This window comes from Ambystoma mexicanum, chromosome 7q (assembly GCF_040938575.1).
Source record: "Ambystoma mexicanum isolate Mex_15411 chromosome 7q, UKY_AmexF1_1, whole genome shotgun sequence".
Classification (NCBI taxonomy): Eukaryota; Metazoa; Chordata; class Amphibia; order Caudata; family Ambystomatidae; genus Ambystoma; species Ambystoma mexicanum.
Window position 1 is genome coordinate 8,507,212 of NC_090941.1, and position 19,908 is coordinate 8,527,119.

Sequence of the window (19,908 nt, forward strand, 5' to 3'; positions counted from 1 at the left end):
CGACTTGACAGACATCGACGCACAGCACCCTGAACTGGGAAAGATTTTTTCTGAGGCAGCAAGTTGGAAATTAGGAAATATTAAAGATAAGTAATATGTGAGAGGACACAATCCATTTAAAGTGCATAAATTCTATGGGGCCGACTGCTTCCGATACTTGAAAGCCAAGCACTGGATGCTTCACTCCTCTGTGAAGGAATGAGCAACTAGAGCGCTCACCCCCTTGAGGTAATCTTTCATGAACCAGTAGAAGCTAAGGAGCCGATATCCTGGCCATATGAAGTAATCAACTCACTTTCAATCCCGGGCTGAGATCCTACTGCATTGGCTGGGAGAGGGACTTGGGCAGAGAGATAACCCTGGAGGCCTTGGACAGGATATATGCAGGGACCTTCCACACCTTATGTCCACAGCTGAGGAAACAATCCAAGATACTGTCACTATGGTTTAGAACCCCCTTCCGTCCTGCACCAGTTGCGTCTGGCTGTCTCTGAGCTGTGTTGGAGAGGATGCAGGGCAAGGGGTACCCTATTGAACATTCTGTGGGGTTGCCCGGCTCTACAATACTATGAGGTGGAAGTTAGATCTAACTAAAAGTTATAATAAGCATAGAGATTCCAGGAAACCCTTTATTATTAATCTAGTCACGCTTTACAGGTATGCGAATAAATAAATACAGTTTTAGTTAGTAACTAGTCACTTACCTCAACATCATCATAATGAGGGGGTAATCCCTGGGACTCACTGGGTGTAATGTAGACATTGGATCCTACCAATGAACCAAAGAAGCACTCCAGTTTTTCTTGGATCTTCCATAGTTCATCCTATCAGCGGAGAATCACAGAGTTGCATTGTTTAGAGAAACATATCTTAAAGTACAAGGTGCTACATAGTGAGCATGCATGCAGCAATCTACAAATTGAATTGTTTTTGAATAAAAATGCTTGTACAGTGAAGTCTGTGTCCAGAGATTTTACTTGAAGAAAGGAGAAATACAGCATACAGATTGAGCTGGTGAACTGGACCCTGAGGGCCTCAAACCCCTTGACTGTATATTTCAAACCCTCCAGATCCTTTTGTAGGTGTCACTTTAAAATATAAACGTGCTACATTTTCTGTTCAAAAGGGGTAATTATATTTGAAATTGAGCTTGAACATAAAGATATTGCTACTTGTAAACATCGAAGCATACAGCCATGCCTTGATTTTGTATAGTACCTTATTTTGAAACAAAAGGCAGTAAAAGTTACTCATCCATATTGACCCAATATTATTAGTCCCTGTCCCACTTCTGAAAAACTTGGTGTAACTCTGGAAATAATCCTGGCTTTATTGTGACAATAATTCATAAAGGCATTCATAAAATACGATAGATGTTAAAAATCATAGTTTTAAAATCCTATAATGAAAATAATCACAAAGCTGATCCGCCTATAAACGCAGGAGAGTTACTGCTTACGTCAGAATCAAACAAAATTTTGTATATAAAAACATAGCTGATAAAAAAGGATTCCTTAATGTCCATGCTTTCATTAAAAAAGTCGCTGTGGTAACAAAAATATCCTGCAACTCACTAAGCTTCGGCAAGATAATTACATCTGTCACTGTTCTTATTCCATAATTATTCAATACAAGTTTTAACCACTGCCTCCTTGGATGAGGATATAGAGGGCAAACAAAGTTGTTTTCACCTTTATCCCATTGGGCACAGGAGGGTCATGTTTAGGAGGCTTATCCTGTCTGCAATGGCTGGTATATTTCAAAAGCTTCATTTGCCAAATCATAATTGTTTAACTTTTTGATAAGAAAATGGATATACTTTTCATCCCCTGGTGAGAGCTTGAGCAGCAGATACTGGAATGCTAAATTCTGACAATTTAATAATTAAAAACCCATTTAATGCCAGGATCACAGCTGATTCATAATTACTCCCGTATTTACAGGGATCGTCACAGAGATATGGAATGCCAAGAGAAATTAAGATTTCTTTAGTATGTATAAGCAACCAAATGTACATTGCATAATCTGCTTCCAGGGCATCATGCAGGACTGCTGAATACGTACACCGTTCAGGAGTGTTCTATAGTCATCACCAATACAAAAGGGGGTTCAACTTGGTCAAACAGGCAAATCCAATCTTAAATTCAAACCTCATTAAGAGCAGGGGGGCACTTCACGGTAAACCCAAAAGGCAGATTTTAGTAACTTTCCCTTCTTTGTAAGATAGAAGAATTGAAATGGCCCCAAAGCTCTGCCCATATGTTGCCTACCAAAACTGCCTGTGCTTTGTATCAAAAAGCACATGGGATAAAGTCTTCCTCCAAAGCAGATCAGCAAAATGAATAACAATATTGCCTCTCCTACATAAAGCTAGGTCACTTTTCTCCATCTCGGCAACCAGGACAATCATTTGAGGAATTAATTGCCTGGGTAGTCAAACGAACACACCTCCCGGAAGGATGGGTCGCTTAAAGTATCTGAGAAAGAAAAAGAGCTCTAGGCATTCGTGAATTAGGGCATGTCATGAATTTGGTTGTTGCAGTATTAATAATTAAACCTAGCTCACAACACTTAGCAGCATATGTATTAAATTGAAGGTGAAAACCATAGTGTGTTTTCAAAATTAATAATGCGTCATCCGCAAATAGGAGTGTCTCCCCATTTGCAACATTAGTCTGCCCGATACTGAAACTGCCTGATCCTGCCACCAGTCTTCACTCTGCTCCCATAGCAGGAAAGCTGCTACGGTTCGGCCATGTATTTTTAAGCATAACTCGGTAGATCGTAGAAAACTTTCCTATGGACCTTACCCGACTTTTCGTCCATTAACGCACTCGAAATCAGCCGCCATTTTCTGATAATCCTATCATTTCCCCCCATCGCCCTGGCTCACCTGCTTTTGCTGCACTAAATCAAATCCCCCGCCCCTGAGCCTGACATCAGCAGACGCGTACCGCCCATTTCCCAACGCCAAAGCACGTTTCGTGTCAACAATCGCTGCGCCTCAGCTAATGAAGTGTCGCCATGGAAATGGCAGGACGCCTCTTTCCTCAATAAGTATAAACACACCGTTTCACAACACACAGCAGCAGATTTTCGATTCCATTACTCTCTCTGTGTTACTTTGAGTATTCTGTGACTCGTTTCTGTGCTCTGGTCAGCTACCTTCGCCGCTTCTAGGCCTTGTGAACACCTGTACCATCTCTGTAAATTTTTTTACTTTCTTTACCACACAATGGCTACAATAATGCCGTATATGTACGAGCCCGAGTACACCGAGGAAGAACTACTGGAAAGGCAAGCACGCGAAAACGATGGGGATTCGGACGGCAGTTGGGAGGACCAGTCAACGGATGAAGAGCCTGGACCATGTCGCACGGACGGCGTCTCAACCTGGTGCACATGCAATCGGTGCGAGCTAATGCCAACTGAGGAGGAGAACTGCTGCTGCCGTGAAAATTCCGGGTGCTTGGCCTACATTTCGGAAGGCGAGAAAAGTCCACAATGCATCACCGAGCTGCCAGAGTTCAGGGAAGCCTGCCTCTCACGGACCGTGTTGAGGATGATGATGGTGCTTATGCACGAACTTCGCGGCACTGTTCGTCCGCGTAATCCGAGTAACGAGTAAGTATACTCTGGTTGTGATGTCAGTGATGCCACTACTATTTCATGGTCGTCTCCCACATATAAAATTACATCTACATATCATTCGAATGCATGTAAATTGGTTCCATATTGACAGTGATAAGAAAGTTTTGTCATTTTAATACAGTTTGCATCTTTCATTTTCACAGGTGGTACAGGCTGGTGGCCTATCGTTGCTTCACTTGGTGGCTTCACGGGAGGCTCGGACACCGCGTTCGGAGAGTAATACCTGCCTGTGCGGTACTTGCCATTAGACAACATTTCCCCAGCGACAGTGGACAATACCGCAGATTTTCCCTGGATGTGCTGCAACCGGAACTTTACAATGTGTAATGTTTATTATTTATGTTCAATTGAAATTAAGATCTAAAATAAAACCCAACATATATTTTAACAATGGTTGTTTTGATTTTTTTAAATGAATCTAGTGTGTCTCCATTGAATAGTCTTCCTGTGCCTTGTCTTGTCACACCACATGTCTCCGGCCAGCATCCTCCCTCACGCTGGCCGCCCACCTTCAATCCACATAACCGTTGAACCCATATGCAGCAGACATACATATGTTATTTTGCGGGTTGGCATCAAGCCTCCCGGCCTTGCCTCCTCCCCCAAAAATACTTACCACACCACTTTGTTCAAGCGTTGGCAATAAAAGGAAGGCTGTTGGATTTTATTGATACAAAACATGGTTATAGGTAAATAATCAATATGGTTGATCATAATAAATCATCCTTTTGGGCACCGGGTACAGAGATGACCCCCTCTGGCCCGTGCCGCCTTGCCACCACAGGCCAGCCTGCTGCTGACTAACTGCCTAGGCATCCAGGGTCTCCAGGGTGAACTGCACCCATATATTCTCCTGGGAGGCTGAGGTATTTATAAACTCACCCCCCTGCCTTCCATGTACTAGATCCTTCAGTCTGCCTCTTACATGCAGTGAGATGGCCTCTCCTTGGTGAGGCCCTGCGGCAAACGAGTCTTGTCTGCACGACCAGCGCCCTAATCCACACCCCCCCCGCCCTATCAAAGGCAGTTCGCACCGGGGTACTTGCGCTGCCAAGTGGAGCTGTCAGGGAGCGATAAAGGCCAAGAGGTGCCAGAGACCATGTACACTTCAAAGTGGTCTATAGAGCATGGGTTGTTGTTCCCATGTCTACCTCCAGACCCCGCGTCTCCTGCCAAGCATCCCCCCTCACGCTGGACGGCCCCCTGCAATCCACATAAGTGTGTCTCCATTCACGAGTCTTCCTGTGTCTTGTCTGCACGACCACCGCCCCAATCCACCCCCCGCCCTATCAAAGGCAGTTCGCACCGGGGTACTTGTGCTGGCAAGTGGAGCTGTCAGGGAGCGATAAAGGCCAAGAGGTGCCAAAGACCATGTACACTTCAAAGCGGTCTATAGAGCATGGGTTGTTGTTCCCATGTCTACCTCCAGACCCCGTGTCTCCTGCCAAGCATCCCCCCTCAAGCTGGACAGCCCCCTGCAAACCGCATAATGCCACGACATATACACGTCATTCATTCACAAACACACCCCTGTTTCGAATTCTTTATAACCCACTTCATATTTCTAATGAGCACTTCTTTGCGCTTTGCTAGTCAACCCGTGAAGGTGCTGGTTATCTGCTCTTCGTCTCTGTGAACTTCCGTGAACACTTCGAGGAAACTCCTCAGTTTGCAACCTGTGAACTGCTCCCTGTTCTACGACAAGAAACTACTCTGATCCCTGCATCTAACTGTTTGTTCGTCAAGGTAAGGCCATGTACCATAATCATTTTGCGTCCAATTTCTTTTCGTTCAAGACAGTACATGCAAGGAACTAGTCACATGTTCTGAGTTTAAATTGGTATTCATAGAGAATTGTTGATCTTTACTTTTCAGAACTGTCCACAATGCCTGTCTGTTCCATTGGCGGTTGCCCTTCGAAGACCCATAATAAATCTGAAGGTACTATAATGCATGTTTTCCCTAAGACAATAGATCAGATAAGAGAATGGGTCCGATATTGCGGATATCCACCGTCTGAGCTTGAAAGTAGGGTCCTAGAAGTCTTTGCAGACAAGAGGGGTGATCGATACCGCATCTGCAGCAGGCACTTTACCTCTGACATGTACTCCACATCATTGCTAATAAAGAAGAACACACCGCGAGCGAGGCGAAAATTGCTCTCAACCGCTATTCCCACTCTATTCGTCCACATCCCTCCACTGGTGAGTCAAGTTTACGTATTTATCTCTCGGCCTTGCGGTAGTGTGTAGCATTAGCTAACAATAATTTCCCCATTTATGTATCCACTCAATATGAAGGCGGAAGATTCTCCATCCGTGTCGTTATTGCAGTCATCAGCCACTTCAAGCGCATATCGGGTAATCTTACTTGGCTATTCTGCCACTGACTTGTTTTAGGCATGTCAATCAATAGTTTTAATTTATCGTGTAATTATTTTACCTAATGGTACACCCTTGTACTCATCCTCTAGTCTTTGTTTTCAGTTATAATTATTGTTATACAAAATAATGCAAGTACTGTCTTTCAGGGAGATGCTGAGGAGTCTAACGTATTGACGACTACCGTTGATGTCACTCAGATGCTCGAGGTACGTTTCCGGACAGTTCCATCGATGGAGATCATCAGATCTTGCATTCTTGTAGCGTGATTGTTACACACAATGTTTCTTTCGTTTTTAGCCATTGATATGTCCTTCTGTCGTCGCCCGCCTATGTGTCTTCTTTTTTCAATATTGTGTTCATTACTAATGAAAGTCCTATGTTTCAGGGAGTCGATGGAGCATTAGTCCAAGAAGAAGGGGGAGCATGCAGTTACGGGTCGGCGCAACAGCTTGCAGAAGTGTGCACCGCAGTTACATCGTCCCTTGATGTTCTTATGCATTTCGAGGTATGGATACTGACAGTTCGATCAAGCGAAATCATATGACGTGATTACATCCGCTATACTTCCTTCTTTATTAACGCAAGTACTATGTTTCAGGGAGATGACAGACCTTCTTCTACAAGAACATCACCCCTAGTAGTTGATGCAGATCTCTGGGTGGTGACACTTCCAACGATCAAGCAAATCGAATCATATTTACATATCCATTATTTATTTTAGACAACTGATCATTTGTGCAGGTCTATTTAGATGAGCCGTTGACGCCTGCACAAAGTTTCTGTTCTTTTTATCAAAATAGAAAACCATACTAATGCAATTACTGTGTTTCAGGGAGTTACTGAAGCATCATCTTCAATAATATCATCAATGGAAGTCTATGAGGAGCCCGAGGTATGGATCTTGACAGTTCCATCTAACTAGATCAACAATGCGTGAATAATTGTCGTTTGAATGTTCTACACAAAGTGTTCATTCGTGTTTTGCTATTGAGATGTACGTGGGTATTGGTCCCCAAGTACATTTTGTGTTTTCGATATTATTATACATACTAATGAAAGTTCTATGTTTCAGGGAGTCGATGGAGCGTCAGTGCGTGATGGATGTGCTTATCATGAAAATATAGTCGTTGCAGCGCAAGAGGAAGTGGAGACATGCACACACGAGTCGGAGCAACAGCGTCCTGATGTTGAAGTTCGAGGCAAGAAAGTTTCAAAGAAAAGAAAGCAAAAGAAGGTTAGTGTCCTGGTCACTATATTATGTTGTTTTTCACTGTTAATAGTTCAATACTGTAAGTTGTGTTTAAACTGAACATCCCTTTTCCAATCTGTCCTCCAGTTGCGAGTGGGTGTACGAACTAGATCTACACAGACAGTGAAGCGAACGAGAGATGTTGCTTGTCAAACCTTTTGGCATGGACTTGAGACTGGAGATGCATTGTGCCAATGGGAAGAATATGAAGTGATTGACAACGGAGCTATACCACCACCAGCCATTGATAGTGAATGTCCTCCTGGTAGTTCGGATGCAATCGGAGATCAATTCACAGAATCCACACCCGCAAAAACTAAGACCGCGAGAAAGTTGAAGAAATTGTCTTATTCACCCATCGCCGGAGAAGGAACAGATGTTGCAATGGAAGAGAATGAAGTGGACTACAATGAAACACCACCAATATCACTGAACATAGCGGAAGACGATATCAGAGATTCTACCTTTCATGTGAGTGACATGTCCTCAACGTTACAGGCCGAACCAGCTGGGATGCAGAGTGACAGTATAAGGAAAGAGGCCAAATTCATTGTATTCGATAGTTGTTTGATTGATATTATTATTCGGTTGAAATGTGGGCATTCGGTAGGTGGGGAAGTATGTGGGGAGCCATTGATTAATGTGACTCGTGCAATTCGAGGCACTAACCTTAAAATACATGCCACCTGTACAAAATATCATCCTTTCTCATGGTCTGCACAACCCATGCTGGGACAACTGCCAGCAGGCAATCTACTTTGTGCAGCGGCTGCACTTTTTAGTGGTTCAAGTTTTAAAAAATTAGAGTCTTTCTTTCAGTTTGTGGGAATCCATTTCATTGCGAAAACTCAGTTCTACAAATACCAAACCGATTATCTATTTCCAGCCATTAGCGAAGCTTGGAGAATGGAAAAAATGTCTATTGATAGTACATTTGCGGGCAAACGGTACAGGCTAGCCGGTGATGGACAGTGCGACAGCCCAGGATTTTCAGCCAAGTACTGCACCTACCACTTTCAGGACATGGAAAGTAAGAAAATTGTGAGTTCGGTGGTCGTGCAGGTGTCACAAAGTACATCCTCAGTGGCCATGGAGAAAGTTGGCTTTGTAGCATCATTGCAAGAACTACAATCGCGGGGAATGGTGATCGACCTGATAGCCACGGACAGACACGTTTCAATTGCCAAGACAATGAGAGAAGAGTACAAAAATATAAATCACCAATTTGACGTTTGGCATCTTGCAAAAACAATCAATAAAAAAATGTCTGCTGCAGGTAAAAAAAAAGAAATGCAAGGTATTTCACAGTGGTCCAAGTCAATCAGCAACCATCTTTGGTGGAGCTCAAAAACATGTGGAGGGTCGTTGGAAATTCTACTGGAAAAATGGCGGTCAGTAATGTTACACTGTACCAACGTTCACCGTTGGAACACAAACCAACATTTCCACAATTGTGAACATGGCCATTTGTCCACAGAGGAGGCACGGAAGAAGAAGTGGTTGATTCCTTCATCACCCACTCACAAAGCCATTGAAAAGATTGTATTTGATAAAACTATAACAAGAGATTTGAGGGGACTCACAGAATTCTGCCACACAGGAGATTTGGAGGTGTTCCACAACATGTGCCTAAAGTACAGGCCAAAACGATTGCATTTTGGCATGGAGGGCATGATAAATCGGACTCTTCTAGCGGTCTTGGCACATAACCATAATGTTGGCCGTCAACAAAGTAGGATGACCGGAACTTTAGGGACGCTTCGCTACAATAAGGCCTTCACTAAAAGAAGTAAACAATGGGTGATCAAACCAGTGTTTGAGGATCTGCAATATGAGTTTATTGAGAGACTTATTGTTGACGTCCTAGATAGGCACATAAATGGAGTTGTGAACGAACCTGTGCAGGGGACAACTGCATTGCCACCCAACATTGCCTCTGTTCCATGTCCACCTAAAGAAGAGCTCATTGAGAAATACACATCACGGTTTAAATGATTGTAATTTGATTGTCTGTTCTCTCGAGTCTCCTCATGTCGCAGGCCCATTGAATATGTGTATCTATGTAATGTGTAAATAAAAGTGATTGCTCAGTGTACATGCAATGTGTCTATCCAACCAAACGGTAATATAAATCATTTTTCAAAAAATATAGAATGTCTCCGTATTTATGGTTCGCTGGGGCTGCAAATGCACGCAGACAAAATGCAAAGATGGAGTGTAAATTTCAAGTCCTGTAAGATGGCCTTACACTGAATGTAGCTAACTAGGAATGTGTGCTCGTTCAAAGTGAAGGTCAGCTGCTTTGATTTTTTGCTCGGGTGCCGGAATGGCCCACGACTCAGTATAAGGTTCTATTGTTATTTGACCTTGACAGGCCGGGACCATCCCGAAAGACTTCTTTTTGGGGGTGTGGGGCAATAACGTAAGAAACGATAATGAATATAATTTCAGAAACGAAAGCCATTTCATGTTCGTTCATTAGAAGAAATAACGTCGGCATAGAAGGAGTGGTATTTCGGGGCTGCCCTACGCACAGACACAATGGAAAATGCAAATATAATGTAAGTAACTCTTTAGATGAGTTTATACAGCAATTTAATTACTATACAGTAGCTTTAAAGACGGGTTAAGTTGTACTTGTTCGTTCTATGTGGCATATTGTTTTGTACCGCGCACTATCTTGAGGAGAACCATCTCCTTTTACGGAAGCACCTCAAAACCTTCCTCTTTGCTTCTGCTTTCTCTCTCCCTGTCCCCTGCTACAACTGGTCCACTGTCTGCGACCTCGGTCCTGGGCCCTTCCACTCTCCACCTGCACTGCCTCCCTGTCAACCCCTGCACTGGGGGACTGTCTCAGTATCCTACAGCCAACCCTTGACGTATAATACCCAGTTGCACTGTCCTAGCTATGAAATAATTTCCCGACCTAATATATAAAATGAATAATTTTAATAAAGATCTGATGGTGAGACTAATTTCATTTTTTATGTTTGTCAAACAGGTACATCATGCATTATTGTCTGTGTCACGAGTACCAGACACCGGCGGATGGGTTTTTCAACCGCCAGTTGCTTCTCCGCGTGAACAACGTTACCACCCTGACCATTTTATGGGACGATCGCCAAGTACAAGTATGCCCTTACGCGGTACTAACGGCTAGATGCAACATACATACCGTTGTGGTGGCCTAGTGCCTCGTTGTTGGAACAGCCATGCGATTATCAGTGCGACCGCTGAATATTCAAATCGCTGAATATTCTCAAAACATTTGATGTCAAATAAATGTACTTTGCCAAATGTACAATCTTGCCGTTTGCTTTTAAACCACAGTTTCATATTCCGAATTGTGGCGCTGTATTGTGAGATGATCTAAGACCCTGTGTACAGCAAAAGAACATTGTGTGCCTCAAAAACGAACTTTTTGGAACGTGTGCAAATAAAAATGCAAATCGCTGAATATTCTCAAAACATTTGATGTCAAATAAATGTACTTTGCCAAATGTACAATCTTGCCGTTTGCTTTTAAACCACAGTTTCATATTCCGTATTGTGGCGCTGTATTGTGAGATGATCTAAGACCCTGTGTACAGCAAAGCAACATTGTGTGCCTCAAAAACGAACTTTTTGGAACGTGAGCAAATAAAAATGCAAATCGCTGAATATTCTCAAAACATTTGATGTCAAATAAATGTACTTTACCAAATTTACAATCTTGCGGTTTAATTTAAAAGTACAGTTTCATATTCCCAATTGTGGCGCGCTGTGTTGTGTGAGCTCATCTGTGTTGATTTCCTGGTTCTGTGTGGAGTCGCGTAGAAGACGCCTGGGCGCGTTTGCCTACGCAGCTCAGTCACGTCACGGATAGAGGCGGGGAATATGAATGTTTTGATCAAGTCTGTTTCAGGGGCGGGGGATTTGATTTAGTGCCGCAAAAGCAGGTGAGCCAGGGCGATGGGGGGAAATGATAGGATTATCAGAAAATGGCGGCTGATTTCGAGTGCGTTAATGGACGAAAAGTCGGGTAAGGTCCATAGGAAAGTTTTCTACGATCTACCGATTTATGCTTAAAAACACATGGCCGAACCATAGGAACAATAAAAAAAAAGTCCCGGAACTATCCTTTAATGCACACCTTTCCAAGCAGTGATTGCCCCCTCCCCGCAGCTGACCGCAATTACACACGTGGAAACCTGCATTCTTCGTTCCGAAATGGCTGCCGACAATATTTGTTATTCGGTTGCCTAGCAACCTGCACGCCTCCTATTGGCACACACTGTGCATACCAGAAGAGTTGCCCCGCCGGAAGGCGCAAGCCGGCCCTCCCCTGAAGGCACCCCTTAAAGGCACTCGCCTGTCTGTGCCACCGTCTTCTTGCATCGATCGTCGGGTGGGCAGGAGCCCAACCCCACCACCGACATCTCCAGCTGATGCACCCGAGATGATGATGTGATTACCAAATCCTGGTAAGAAGACCAGAATACTGCCTGATCCTGCCTACAGTCTTCACTGTGCTCCCATAGCAGGAAAGGTCTTCCATACCTTAATGCACACCTTTCCAAGCAGTGATTGCCCCCTCCTGCAGCTGACCGCCATTATACACGTGGAAACCTGCATTCTTCGTTCTGAAATGGCCGCCGACAATATTTGTTATTCGGTTGCCTAGCAACCTGCATGCCTTCTATTGGCACGCACTGTGCATTTCAGGAGAGTAGCCCCGCCGGAAGGCGCAAGCGAGCCCTCCCCTGAAGGCACCCCTTAAAGGCACTCGCCTGTCTGTGCCTGTCCATGTCAGTATGTCAGCCAGTCCCGTTAACACCGAAACAATCTTCGTAAATACTCCTGCTCACTTTCCCTCACTGATCTTCAAGGTGAGCGTGCTCCTTAGCGCACCACACCTGACCGAACGCTGCCTCACTCGTCCGTACTGTGACTCACCCACTTTCATAGTAAGTGTAGCCTTACTCCCAACAGCCATCTCCCTCACCCATCTTGCTTTATCTCCCTCTCAGAGCCACCATACAAGCAGAATGCTGCAAGAATTACATTGCACTTATCCTAAGGCCTCTCCGAAGCTCCTATGCACAGCATCAGAACTCTGACTCTACTACTCCTCTGTGCGATGCGTACTTATTAATGCTCAACATCCGCACTGCTTTACAGTTTTCTAAAATGTTCTGTCCGCCATGCCCATAACGGCATTCGTACTCGTCAGGTCTCAAGTTAACCATGCTTAGACCTAACCATATGCCCACTGCCTATTTTAAAGTCACCTGCCTCTCCCACTAGTGACGCAGCCCACTGCCTCCACACCAATTGCGCCCAATGATTGCCTTTCAATTGTATTGCCTACTGTCCATATGTCAACTGCGTTGCCTACTGATCACCTATTGTGCTGCCCACCGTGCATTAGTAATTGTGCTGCCCATTGATTGACTACTTATTGTGCTGCCCTCTGTGCATTACCATCAAATGTGTTGCCCACTGTTCGCCCTCCTATAGTGCTGCCCATTGATTGCCTACCTATCGTGTTGCTCATTGACTGCCTATTTGTGTTGCCCACTGGGCATTATCAAAATGTGTTGCCCACTGTTCGCCCTCCTATAGTGCTGCCCATCTGATTGCCTACCTATTGTGCTGCCCATCGGCTGCCTATTGTGCTGCCCACTGTGCATTATCAAACGTGTTGCCCACCAATCACTTTCCTATAGTGCCGCCCTTTATTGTCTATCCATTGTGCTTCCCATTGTGCAATATCAATTGTGTTGCCCACTGTTCGCCTACCAATTGTGCTGCCCTTTGATTGCCTAACTATTATGTTGCCCACTGTTCATTATCAATTGCGTTAACCACTGATTGCCAATTAATTGTGTTGCTTACTGCTCCTTTATCTAGCGCAGTACATTGCTCCCCTTCAATTATGCAGAACGCTCCTCACTTGAATCTTACCTGTCACACAGTGCTATCAGTAGCTCTATGCTTCATTACCTAATCTTCCACGCCCCACCCACTATGATAAATTGCACTATGACAACACCAGTCAATACCCACCAAGGGAAAGATAGTGCCATCCCCCACCATGCTCACGGCATGGACCTACCCACCTATAGCAGCTCACCTGCGTATATTTGCACGCCAGCAGAATTAGCACTTAGATTCTCTAGGCTCAGATCGCAAACCGAACCTTTACAATTCCTCAGCCTCCCAAAGCCTGCTGCTACCAGGAACCTCAGCTTGAGTAGTCGCTTGCAGCACACCTATGCCACTAAGTTTACCCCAGCCAATAACACCAGCTCCTCTGCTGTCACTCACCCCAAGTCGTCCACCCCCCTTGTCACTAGCGCATACACACTTAAACAACAAACCGCCACTCAGCTCTGAAGATTGCCACCCCTCAGCACACTATCCTTGACAAAACTAATAACCAACGCCCTCCTGTCCTTAAATGTGTACTCGTTAATGTACGCTCTCTCCCTGCGCACGCTCTCGAAATCTATGACCTCCTAACCATCCACAACCTTGACCTACTCGCCATTACCGAGACATGGCTCCACAAAGCTTCCGGTCCTGCCTTTTCCCTAGCCCTCCCTCCAGGTTATTCTATCCTCCGCCAAGACCGACAACTGCAGAGAGGAGGAGGAGTAGCCCTCATAACTAAAGACTTGCTCCCCATCAGACAATGCATCATCCCATGGGAAGGTAATACTGACCTAATCTCTGCCAAACTGGCACTTCGCCAAGTTGTACCATAAACATTCACACTATCGGCCACCGGGCCTTGCCCCTGAGTTCCAAGGACATCTCCTGCACTTATTAGGAGACAACCTAAAAAAATCTACCAAAACTTTTCTACTTGGAGACCTCAACCTAGGCCACAATGATCCCAAAGATAAATCAACAAAAATGGGATTAATCCAAATTGTCACCAGTCCAACGCACTGCAAGGGTTGTATCCTCGACTTGGTGGTGGACCACAATTGCTACACTTCTATCAGCTCCATCTCTGCCCTCCCATGGACTGACCACAACTACGTTTAATTCACCATCCCCTCAGTCCAACCTACCAAAGCTCTCACCTATGCCCCGCCAGGTCAAGTGAAAAGCTCAAAAAAGCAAAGGATAACCTCCTGCAGTTCCTGGATATCCCAGAAACTCAAGCACAATTTTTCCAGTGACCCGGTCATTCTTGCTAACATTTATGCCCACACAATGACCAATGCAAATGAGAACATAGCACCTTTAGAAAACAAAAAGGAGAGAAAATCTTTACACGTTAACGCCTGGTTCAAGGATGAACTTGAACGCACAAACAAGCGTAATGCTCGGACTACCTGGCAAATTAACCCGAGTGACTCTACTAACCACCATATTTAGTTTCTGTGGTAAGTTTTGAGCATGTTTAGCTATTTGTTGGCTTTAGTTTTTGCACCTCTTGGGTGTGTGCTGCTTAGAATGTTTCATATTGGTGGTTGCCCATATATCACTGTAAATTGAATGCTATACACTTCCTAAACATTAGTTCAATTACATCACTTTCATTTTCTAAAACATTTGCCACTTTTAACCTGGAGTGTCTGGTTGCACCTGTGGGTTGTCTTTGGCACAACTACAACTGAACTTGTGTTATTTTAATCAGACATGATGATGTTTAATTTCATTTAGCAATACAAAAATTTTTTTGTTTTCTTATCCCACTTCTCTATCGCAATTCCCCCATCTTCCAATTACGGGTATGTAATTATCTTAATATTTACTGGTATTTGTACCACTAGTTAATTCAGATTACTGGTGCTATGAAATACTTCTTGTTTAACTTGCTTATTTCTTGTTGTTTAACATCTATGATTCTGATATGACCAATTGTCAATTGTTTCTTTTGGTTTTGCGTTGATTGCTACAAACGAATATAAACAGCCTTGAGGACAACCAAGTGTTGGTCGAAACATGCGTCGGCTGTCTTTTACACCTAATTAAATATAACTTGTATCAACATGTGAATTTTGGGTTCAATGAGCATATTTTGAACTTCACTACCCAGGGAGAGCGCTGACACAACCAGACCCTACATTTTCTTTTGCTCTACTAAAGATAGCTTCAAACGGATATCCACACAATACAAAAAAGCAGTTACTCTTGCTAAGTCCCTCTCCTTCAACTCACGCATCTCTAAGGCAACTCCCAACCAAAGGAATTGTTCTCCATTTTTAGAGAACTAATCATTCCCTCTACCAGCCCTGATAGAAGCCCTGATGAGATTGTTAAAGACGAAGCTTGGTGTTCCAGTATACAAGCTGCCTTGCGCAATAAAATAGAATCGCTCCCAAACAAAATTAAGCGCAATCTAAAGACCTGCCTAAACATGACCAGCCCCTACAGCCTCACCACATACCCCACAACTCCACCAACCAGCCCTTCTCCTTCCATGATGTCACAGAAAAAGATGTCATTGACCTTCTTAAATACCTTAAACCTTCCATGTGCAAAGGAGACATCTGCCCACCCAATATCGTAGAAGAATGCGCCAACTCTCTCACTCCTCGCCTCACGCAGTCATCAATGCTTCATTTACTTCCATGACCGTCCCCGCCTGCCTTAAAGAAGGCCCGTTACTGAAAAAAACATCTCTAGACCCATCATCGCCTAATAACTATCGACCCATCACCACAGTCTCATTCCTCCTAAATATTCTGGACAAAGCAGCCCACAACCAAATTCAACTATTTCTTGAAACCAACGCCATCCTCGGCAAGAGACAATCAGGGCTCCGCAAAGGTCATGGCACCAGAACCGCCCTCCTTGATCTCAAAAACCAAATGACCACAATCATGGACAAAGGCAAGCCTGCCCTCCTCCTACTTCTCGACCTCTCGGCTGCCTTTGATCTTGTGGACCATACGATCCTCACATCACATCTCATCCATGCAGCACAATTCTACTACGAGGCCTCCTCCTGGCTCACTTCTTTCCTAAATGGAAGAGCCATTAAAGTTTTCTCCAGCCAGGCTAATGCAGCTCCCACCACTGTACACTGTGGAGTCCTGCAGGGCTCCTGCACAGCCCCCACCCGTTTTAACTTATTTACCAAACACCTTTTTGACAAACTGGACTCCCTCAGGCATACACAAACTGTGCCGATGATACTCAGGCACTCCTGCCTCTCTCAGGTTCCTATGATCATGACGCTGATGTCCTCCATCTAATCTATAGTACCATAAAGCCTGGATGGCGACCAATGGTCTATGTTTAAATGGAGACAAAACCGAGATCATTATTGACCCCAAAGGTAAACTAGCCAAACTGGATGAAATATTGCAATTTCACCCAAGACAACTCGCTCATCCCAGTCTTAACATTTAAGACACTGGGTGTCTACTTAGACTCCACTCTATCCGTGACGCGACAGGTCAGCGATATTGCCTCTGCCCACACCACTAAACTCATCAACAAAGTGAAACCCTTCCTCTCTAAGCAAAACCGCCTCTCAATAGCTAGAGCCACAATTGAAGCCAAATTAGACTATTGCACCGTCCTTCTAGTAGGGACCTCGGCAAAAAATCTAAACAAACTTCAAGTCATTCAGAATAATACCCTCAGAGCAGCCCTTAATATACCACAAAGGGACCACATCACTCAAACTAGGCGAGACGCACACTGGCTCACTGTGCAGGAGCGGATCACATTTAAGACCCTCACCTTACAAACAAGTGTCGTACACTCGACGCTCCACCATACCCATCAGAGACCATTGTCAAAGACACCTCCAGACACCCAAAAAGAACGTGCCAGGCCAACAAACTATGCATCCCTTCCAACAAAAGGGCCAAAGCAGGTAGTATTGGCTTCCCCGACTTAGCACCAACACTTTAGAACGCACTACGCAGTTCACTCAGAGCAGAGCCCTCCCTCTCAGCATTCAGGAAAGCCCTAAAAATACCCTATTCAACTAGCCCACACACCAGGTCTTCCACAACATTGTAGGATGTAACTGTGAATGTACTTCCTGTCCATCCGGATGATTGTACTATGTAATACGGAAGATAGTAATATGTAACTAAGCTTGTTGTCTTAGTAACAGCGCCACGATGCCCCAGGGCTGCTACATGCTTTATAAATGTGAATAAATAAATTAGGACATCATTAATACAAAAGGAACAGTCGGGTAGAGCATCAAGAACATGGCATTTCTTGCAAAAGCATAAGATGATGGAAACCACTGTGCAGATGCAGCTCTGTCCCACTCCTGGGCCCAGCGATCTGTAAGCAAGCACGGTTTTAAATATCTCAGTCCAACTATTTCCACAAATGCATCAACAATATCAAAAATGGACAGGATACTGTGTATCTCGCCAACATAAAGTGAGTGCAGTTATCATCTTGGTTATGCCCATGTGCGTCTTTCCAGCTGATTGCTGAAATGAATAACAAAACTCAGAATTCAAATTGGGGAGAATACAGGTTATCTACCCCATGAGATTTTCATGAGCAAAAATCCAACTAAAGAACATCGGGACTCATGCTTATTTTAATGATGCATAGCCTACATCACAGGTCTGTAGATGGCATCTACAGGGAAAGGTTTCTGGAAACACCATTGAATCTTTGCCCTTAAAGCCGGTCACTATTACATTCAATTGAAGGAATCCTCTGAATGCCTCCAGAAAATAAGGAACTAGCCATCGGACCAGAGAAGCCTTGAATGCCTATTTGCCAGGAAAGAGCCATCCTAAATTGCAGTTTTTCTGAAGCTCTGATGCAGAGCTTCATTATAAAAAGGTGCAAAAATATTTCTTGGTGGATATGGAAAACAAACATTTTTTAGGCAGAAAGGAAGGGAAAATCCACAATCACCTTGTCCTTATGAAAGGCAGTCTATGGATCCCTAGTGTTGAAATGCAAATACAACGCCCTAAACATGTAGGGAAATGCAAGCTGCAGAAGTTCTATTAACATGGAGATTTTATCATTTTTAGTGTTAGTGTTTCTGTCGTTGATCACAGCGTTTTAGGTCATTTTCAAATGGGATTCAGGTTTGCTTTTGTTTTGCCACACTTTAGAGAGAACTAGGTTACCAAGCACGTGGAATAACGAGGGGCAGCAAAAATATTGTTACTGGTCTTCATTAGCATAAGGACCTTTTGCCACATTAGGCAGGGTCCTGCCATCTTGAACCGGGCCATGTCAGATTGTGGCGAGTTTGGTTCTTTAGGGCACAGTTCTGAGCAGATGTCTTTCCATTTAATTAAATGTTATTCCTGCTTCTACCAGTTATTTTCCAGCAGGCCCAGGTCCGTGAAGGAAGGGTGAGGCGCTGCACATATCAGTTATTGTTGCAAGGCCTAGATGTTCGCAGCAGCTTTTAGTAAAATAATAATAATAATAATATAGTGAAATGTAGAATAACCATTTATGGTCTCAACGATAGATAAAATAACCTATAGTTGCAAAGAAAATAGTTTGGTGTGAGCGAAGCCTTGGGTGAGTTGGGACAAATGGGTCTGCATTAGAATGGCTTGGTAGATCAAATAAATATTAATTAATTTTCAAGGAGTGGAGCCTCAGTTATATTTTTTATGAAGCCACCTGGTTTCCAAGAGATAGCCGGAAGGATGTGTGCTAGGGATAGCAACATGATTCAAAACAAAAGTGTTGCAGAAGTAAACTACTACAAGGCCTGAGAACTATCTGGAATAGGCAAATTGGCTGAGCTCATGGGAGAGGATATTGCTATGTCTTATTTGCTGACTTCACTGTTCACACCCACTACATGATTGGGTCGGATCAGTGGGACTGAACATCAAAAGTTGTTTTGACCAATGAGGGTATGCCATTTTAGTAAATGTTACATGTATAACTTAAGCCAATTAGGATGAAGTATTCTCTGCTGACTGCACAATTAGGTCATTCACAGAGTGCTGGTCACGGGTAGTGTACTAACCAATGGGGGATCACAAACATATTGTGTTTAGATTTCTGTATAGGTGGGAGCCAATAGGGAACGTGGGATTAACATGTACTTGATATTTGTAATGTATTCAAATGTTGTTTTTGGTCTTTAAATATTGTAACTCTCAAATTCCTCTTCCTCAATCCGAAGAACTGGAATCTTTACGAGATGTGTTCGTCTTTTCCTTCTTTTGTCGTGCCTTGGATTTATCCCTCAGACGGTCCTATCCTCCCCAGCCGACACAGTGGCCTCCTCTAAGCACCAACGGGTAGGACACGGGGGCGACTAGGTCGGAAGTGTCCTGCAATTTCGAGGGAAAAGCCAAAAGGCATAAAAACCCTGTTTGTGGATCTGATCCAGTGATAATGAATGGCTCGTTAGAAGGTGACTTCCATCCAATAGGTGTTCTTCTCGATTGGAAAGTATGGCAGGCGGAGAAAGGAATTCCGACTAAGGAAGGCACTGTAAGCCTAGGATGCTGAGAGGCAAGTATCACACTGGGGCGGTGGTAGGGCAAGACCAGAGAATGGGTCCTGAATGATCGTTACCCCATTGCGAGGAAAGGAGGCATAAGCAGGAGAAGCAGCACAATGAAATCAAGACCCAAGGAGGGAGGAGGGAGTCCAGTAACAAGGGGGAGCTATGGAAAGGCCGCAGGCGTAATGCAGAAATAACACCAGCGA

At 44.1% G+C, this 19,908-nt stretch overlaps 1 protein-coding gene across 4 annotated transcripts in view; it reads right to left on the bottom strand.

Annotated features, from left to right (window-relative positions):
- GABRR3 (gamma-aminobutyric acid type A receptor subunit rho3) overlaps positions 1–19,908 on the bottom strand; it is a 2,040,413-nt gene that overhangs the window by 691,418 nt on the left and 1,329,087 nt on the right. For all 4 annotated transcript variants that reach the window (XM_069639257.1, XM_069639256.1, XM_069639259.1 and 1 more), the window contains one exon: positions 705–824. In XM_069639257.1, the coding sequence (XP_069495358.1) occupies positions 705–824 (120 nt within the window). The remainder of the gene's footprint in view (positions 1–704; positions 825–19,908) is intronic.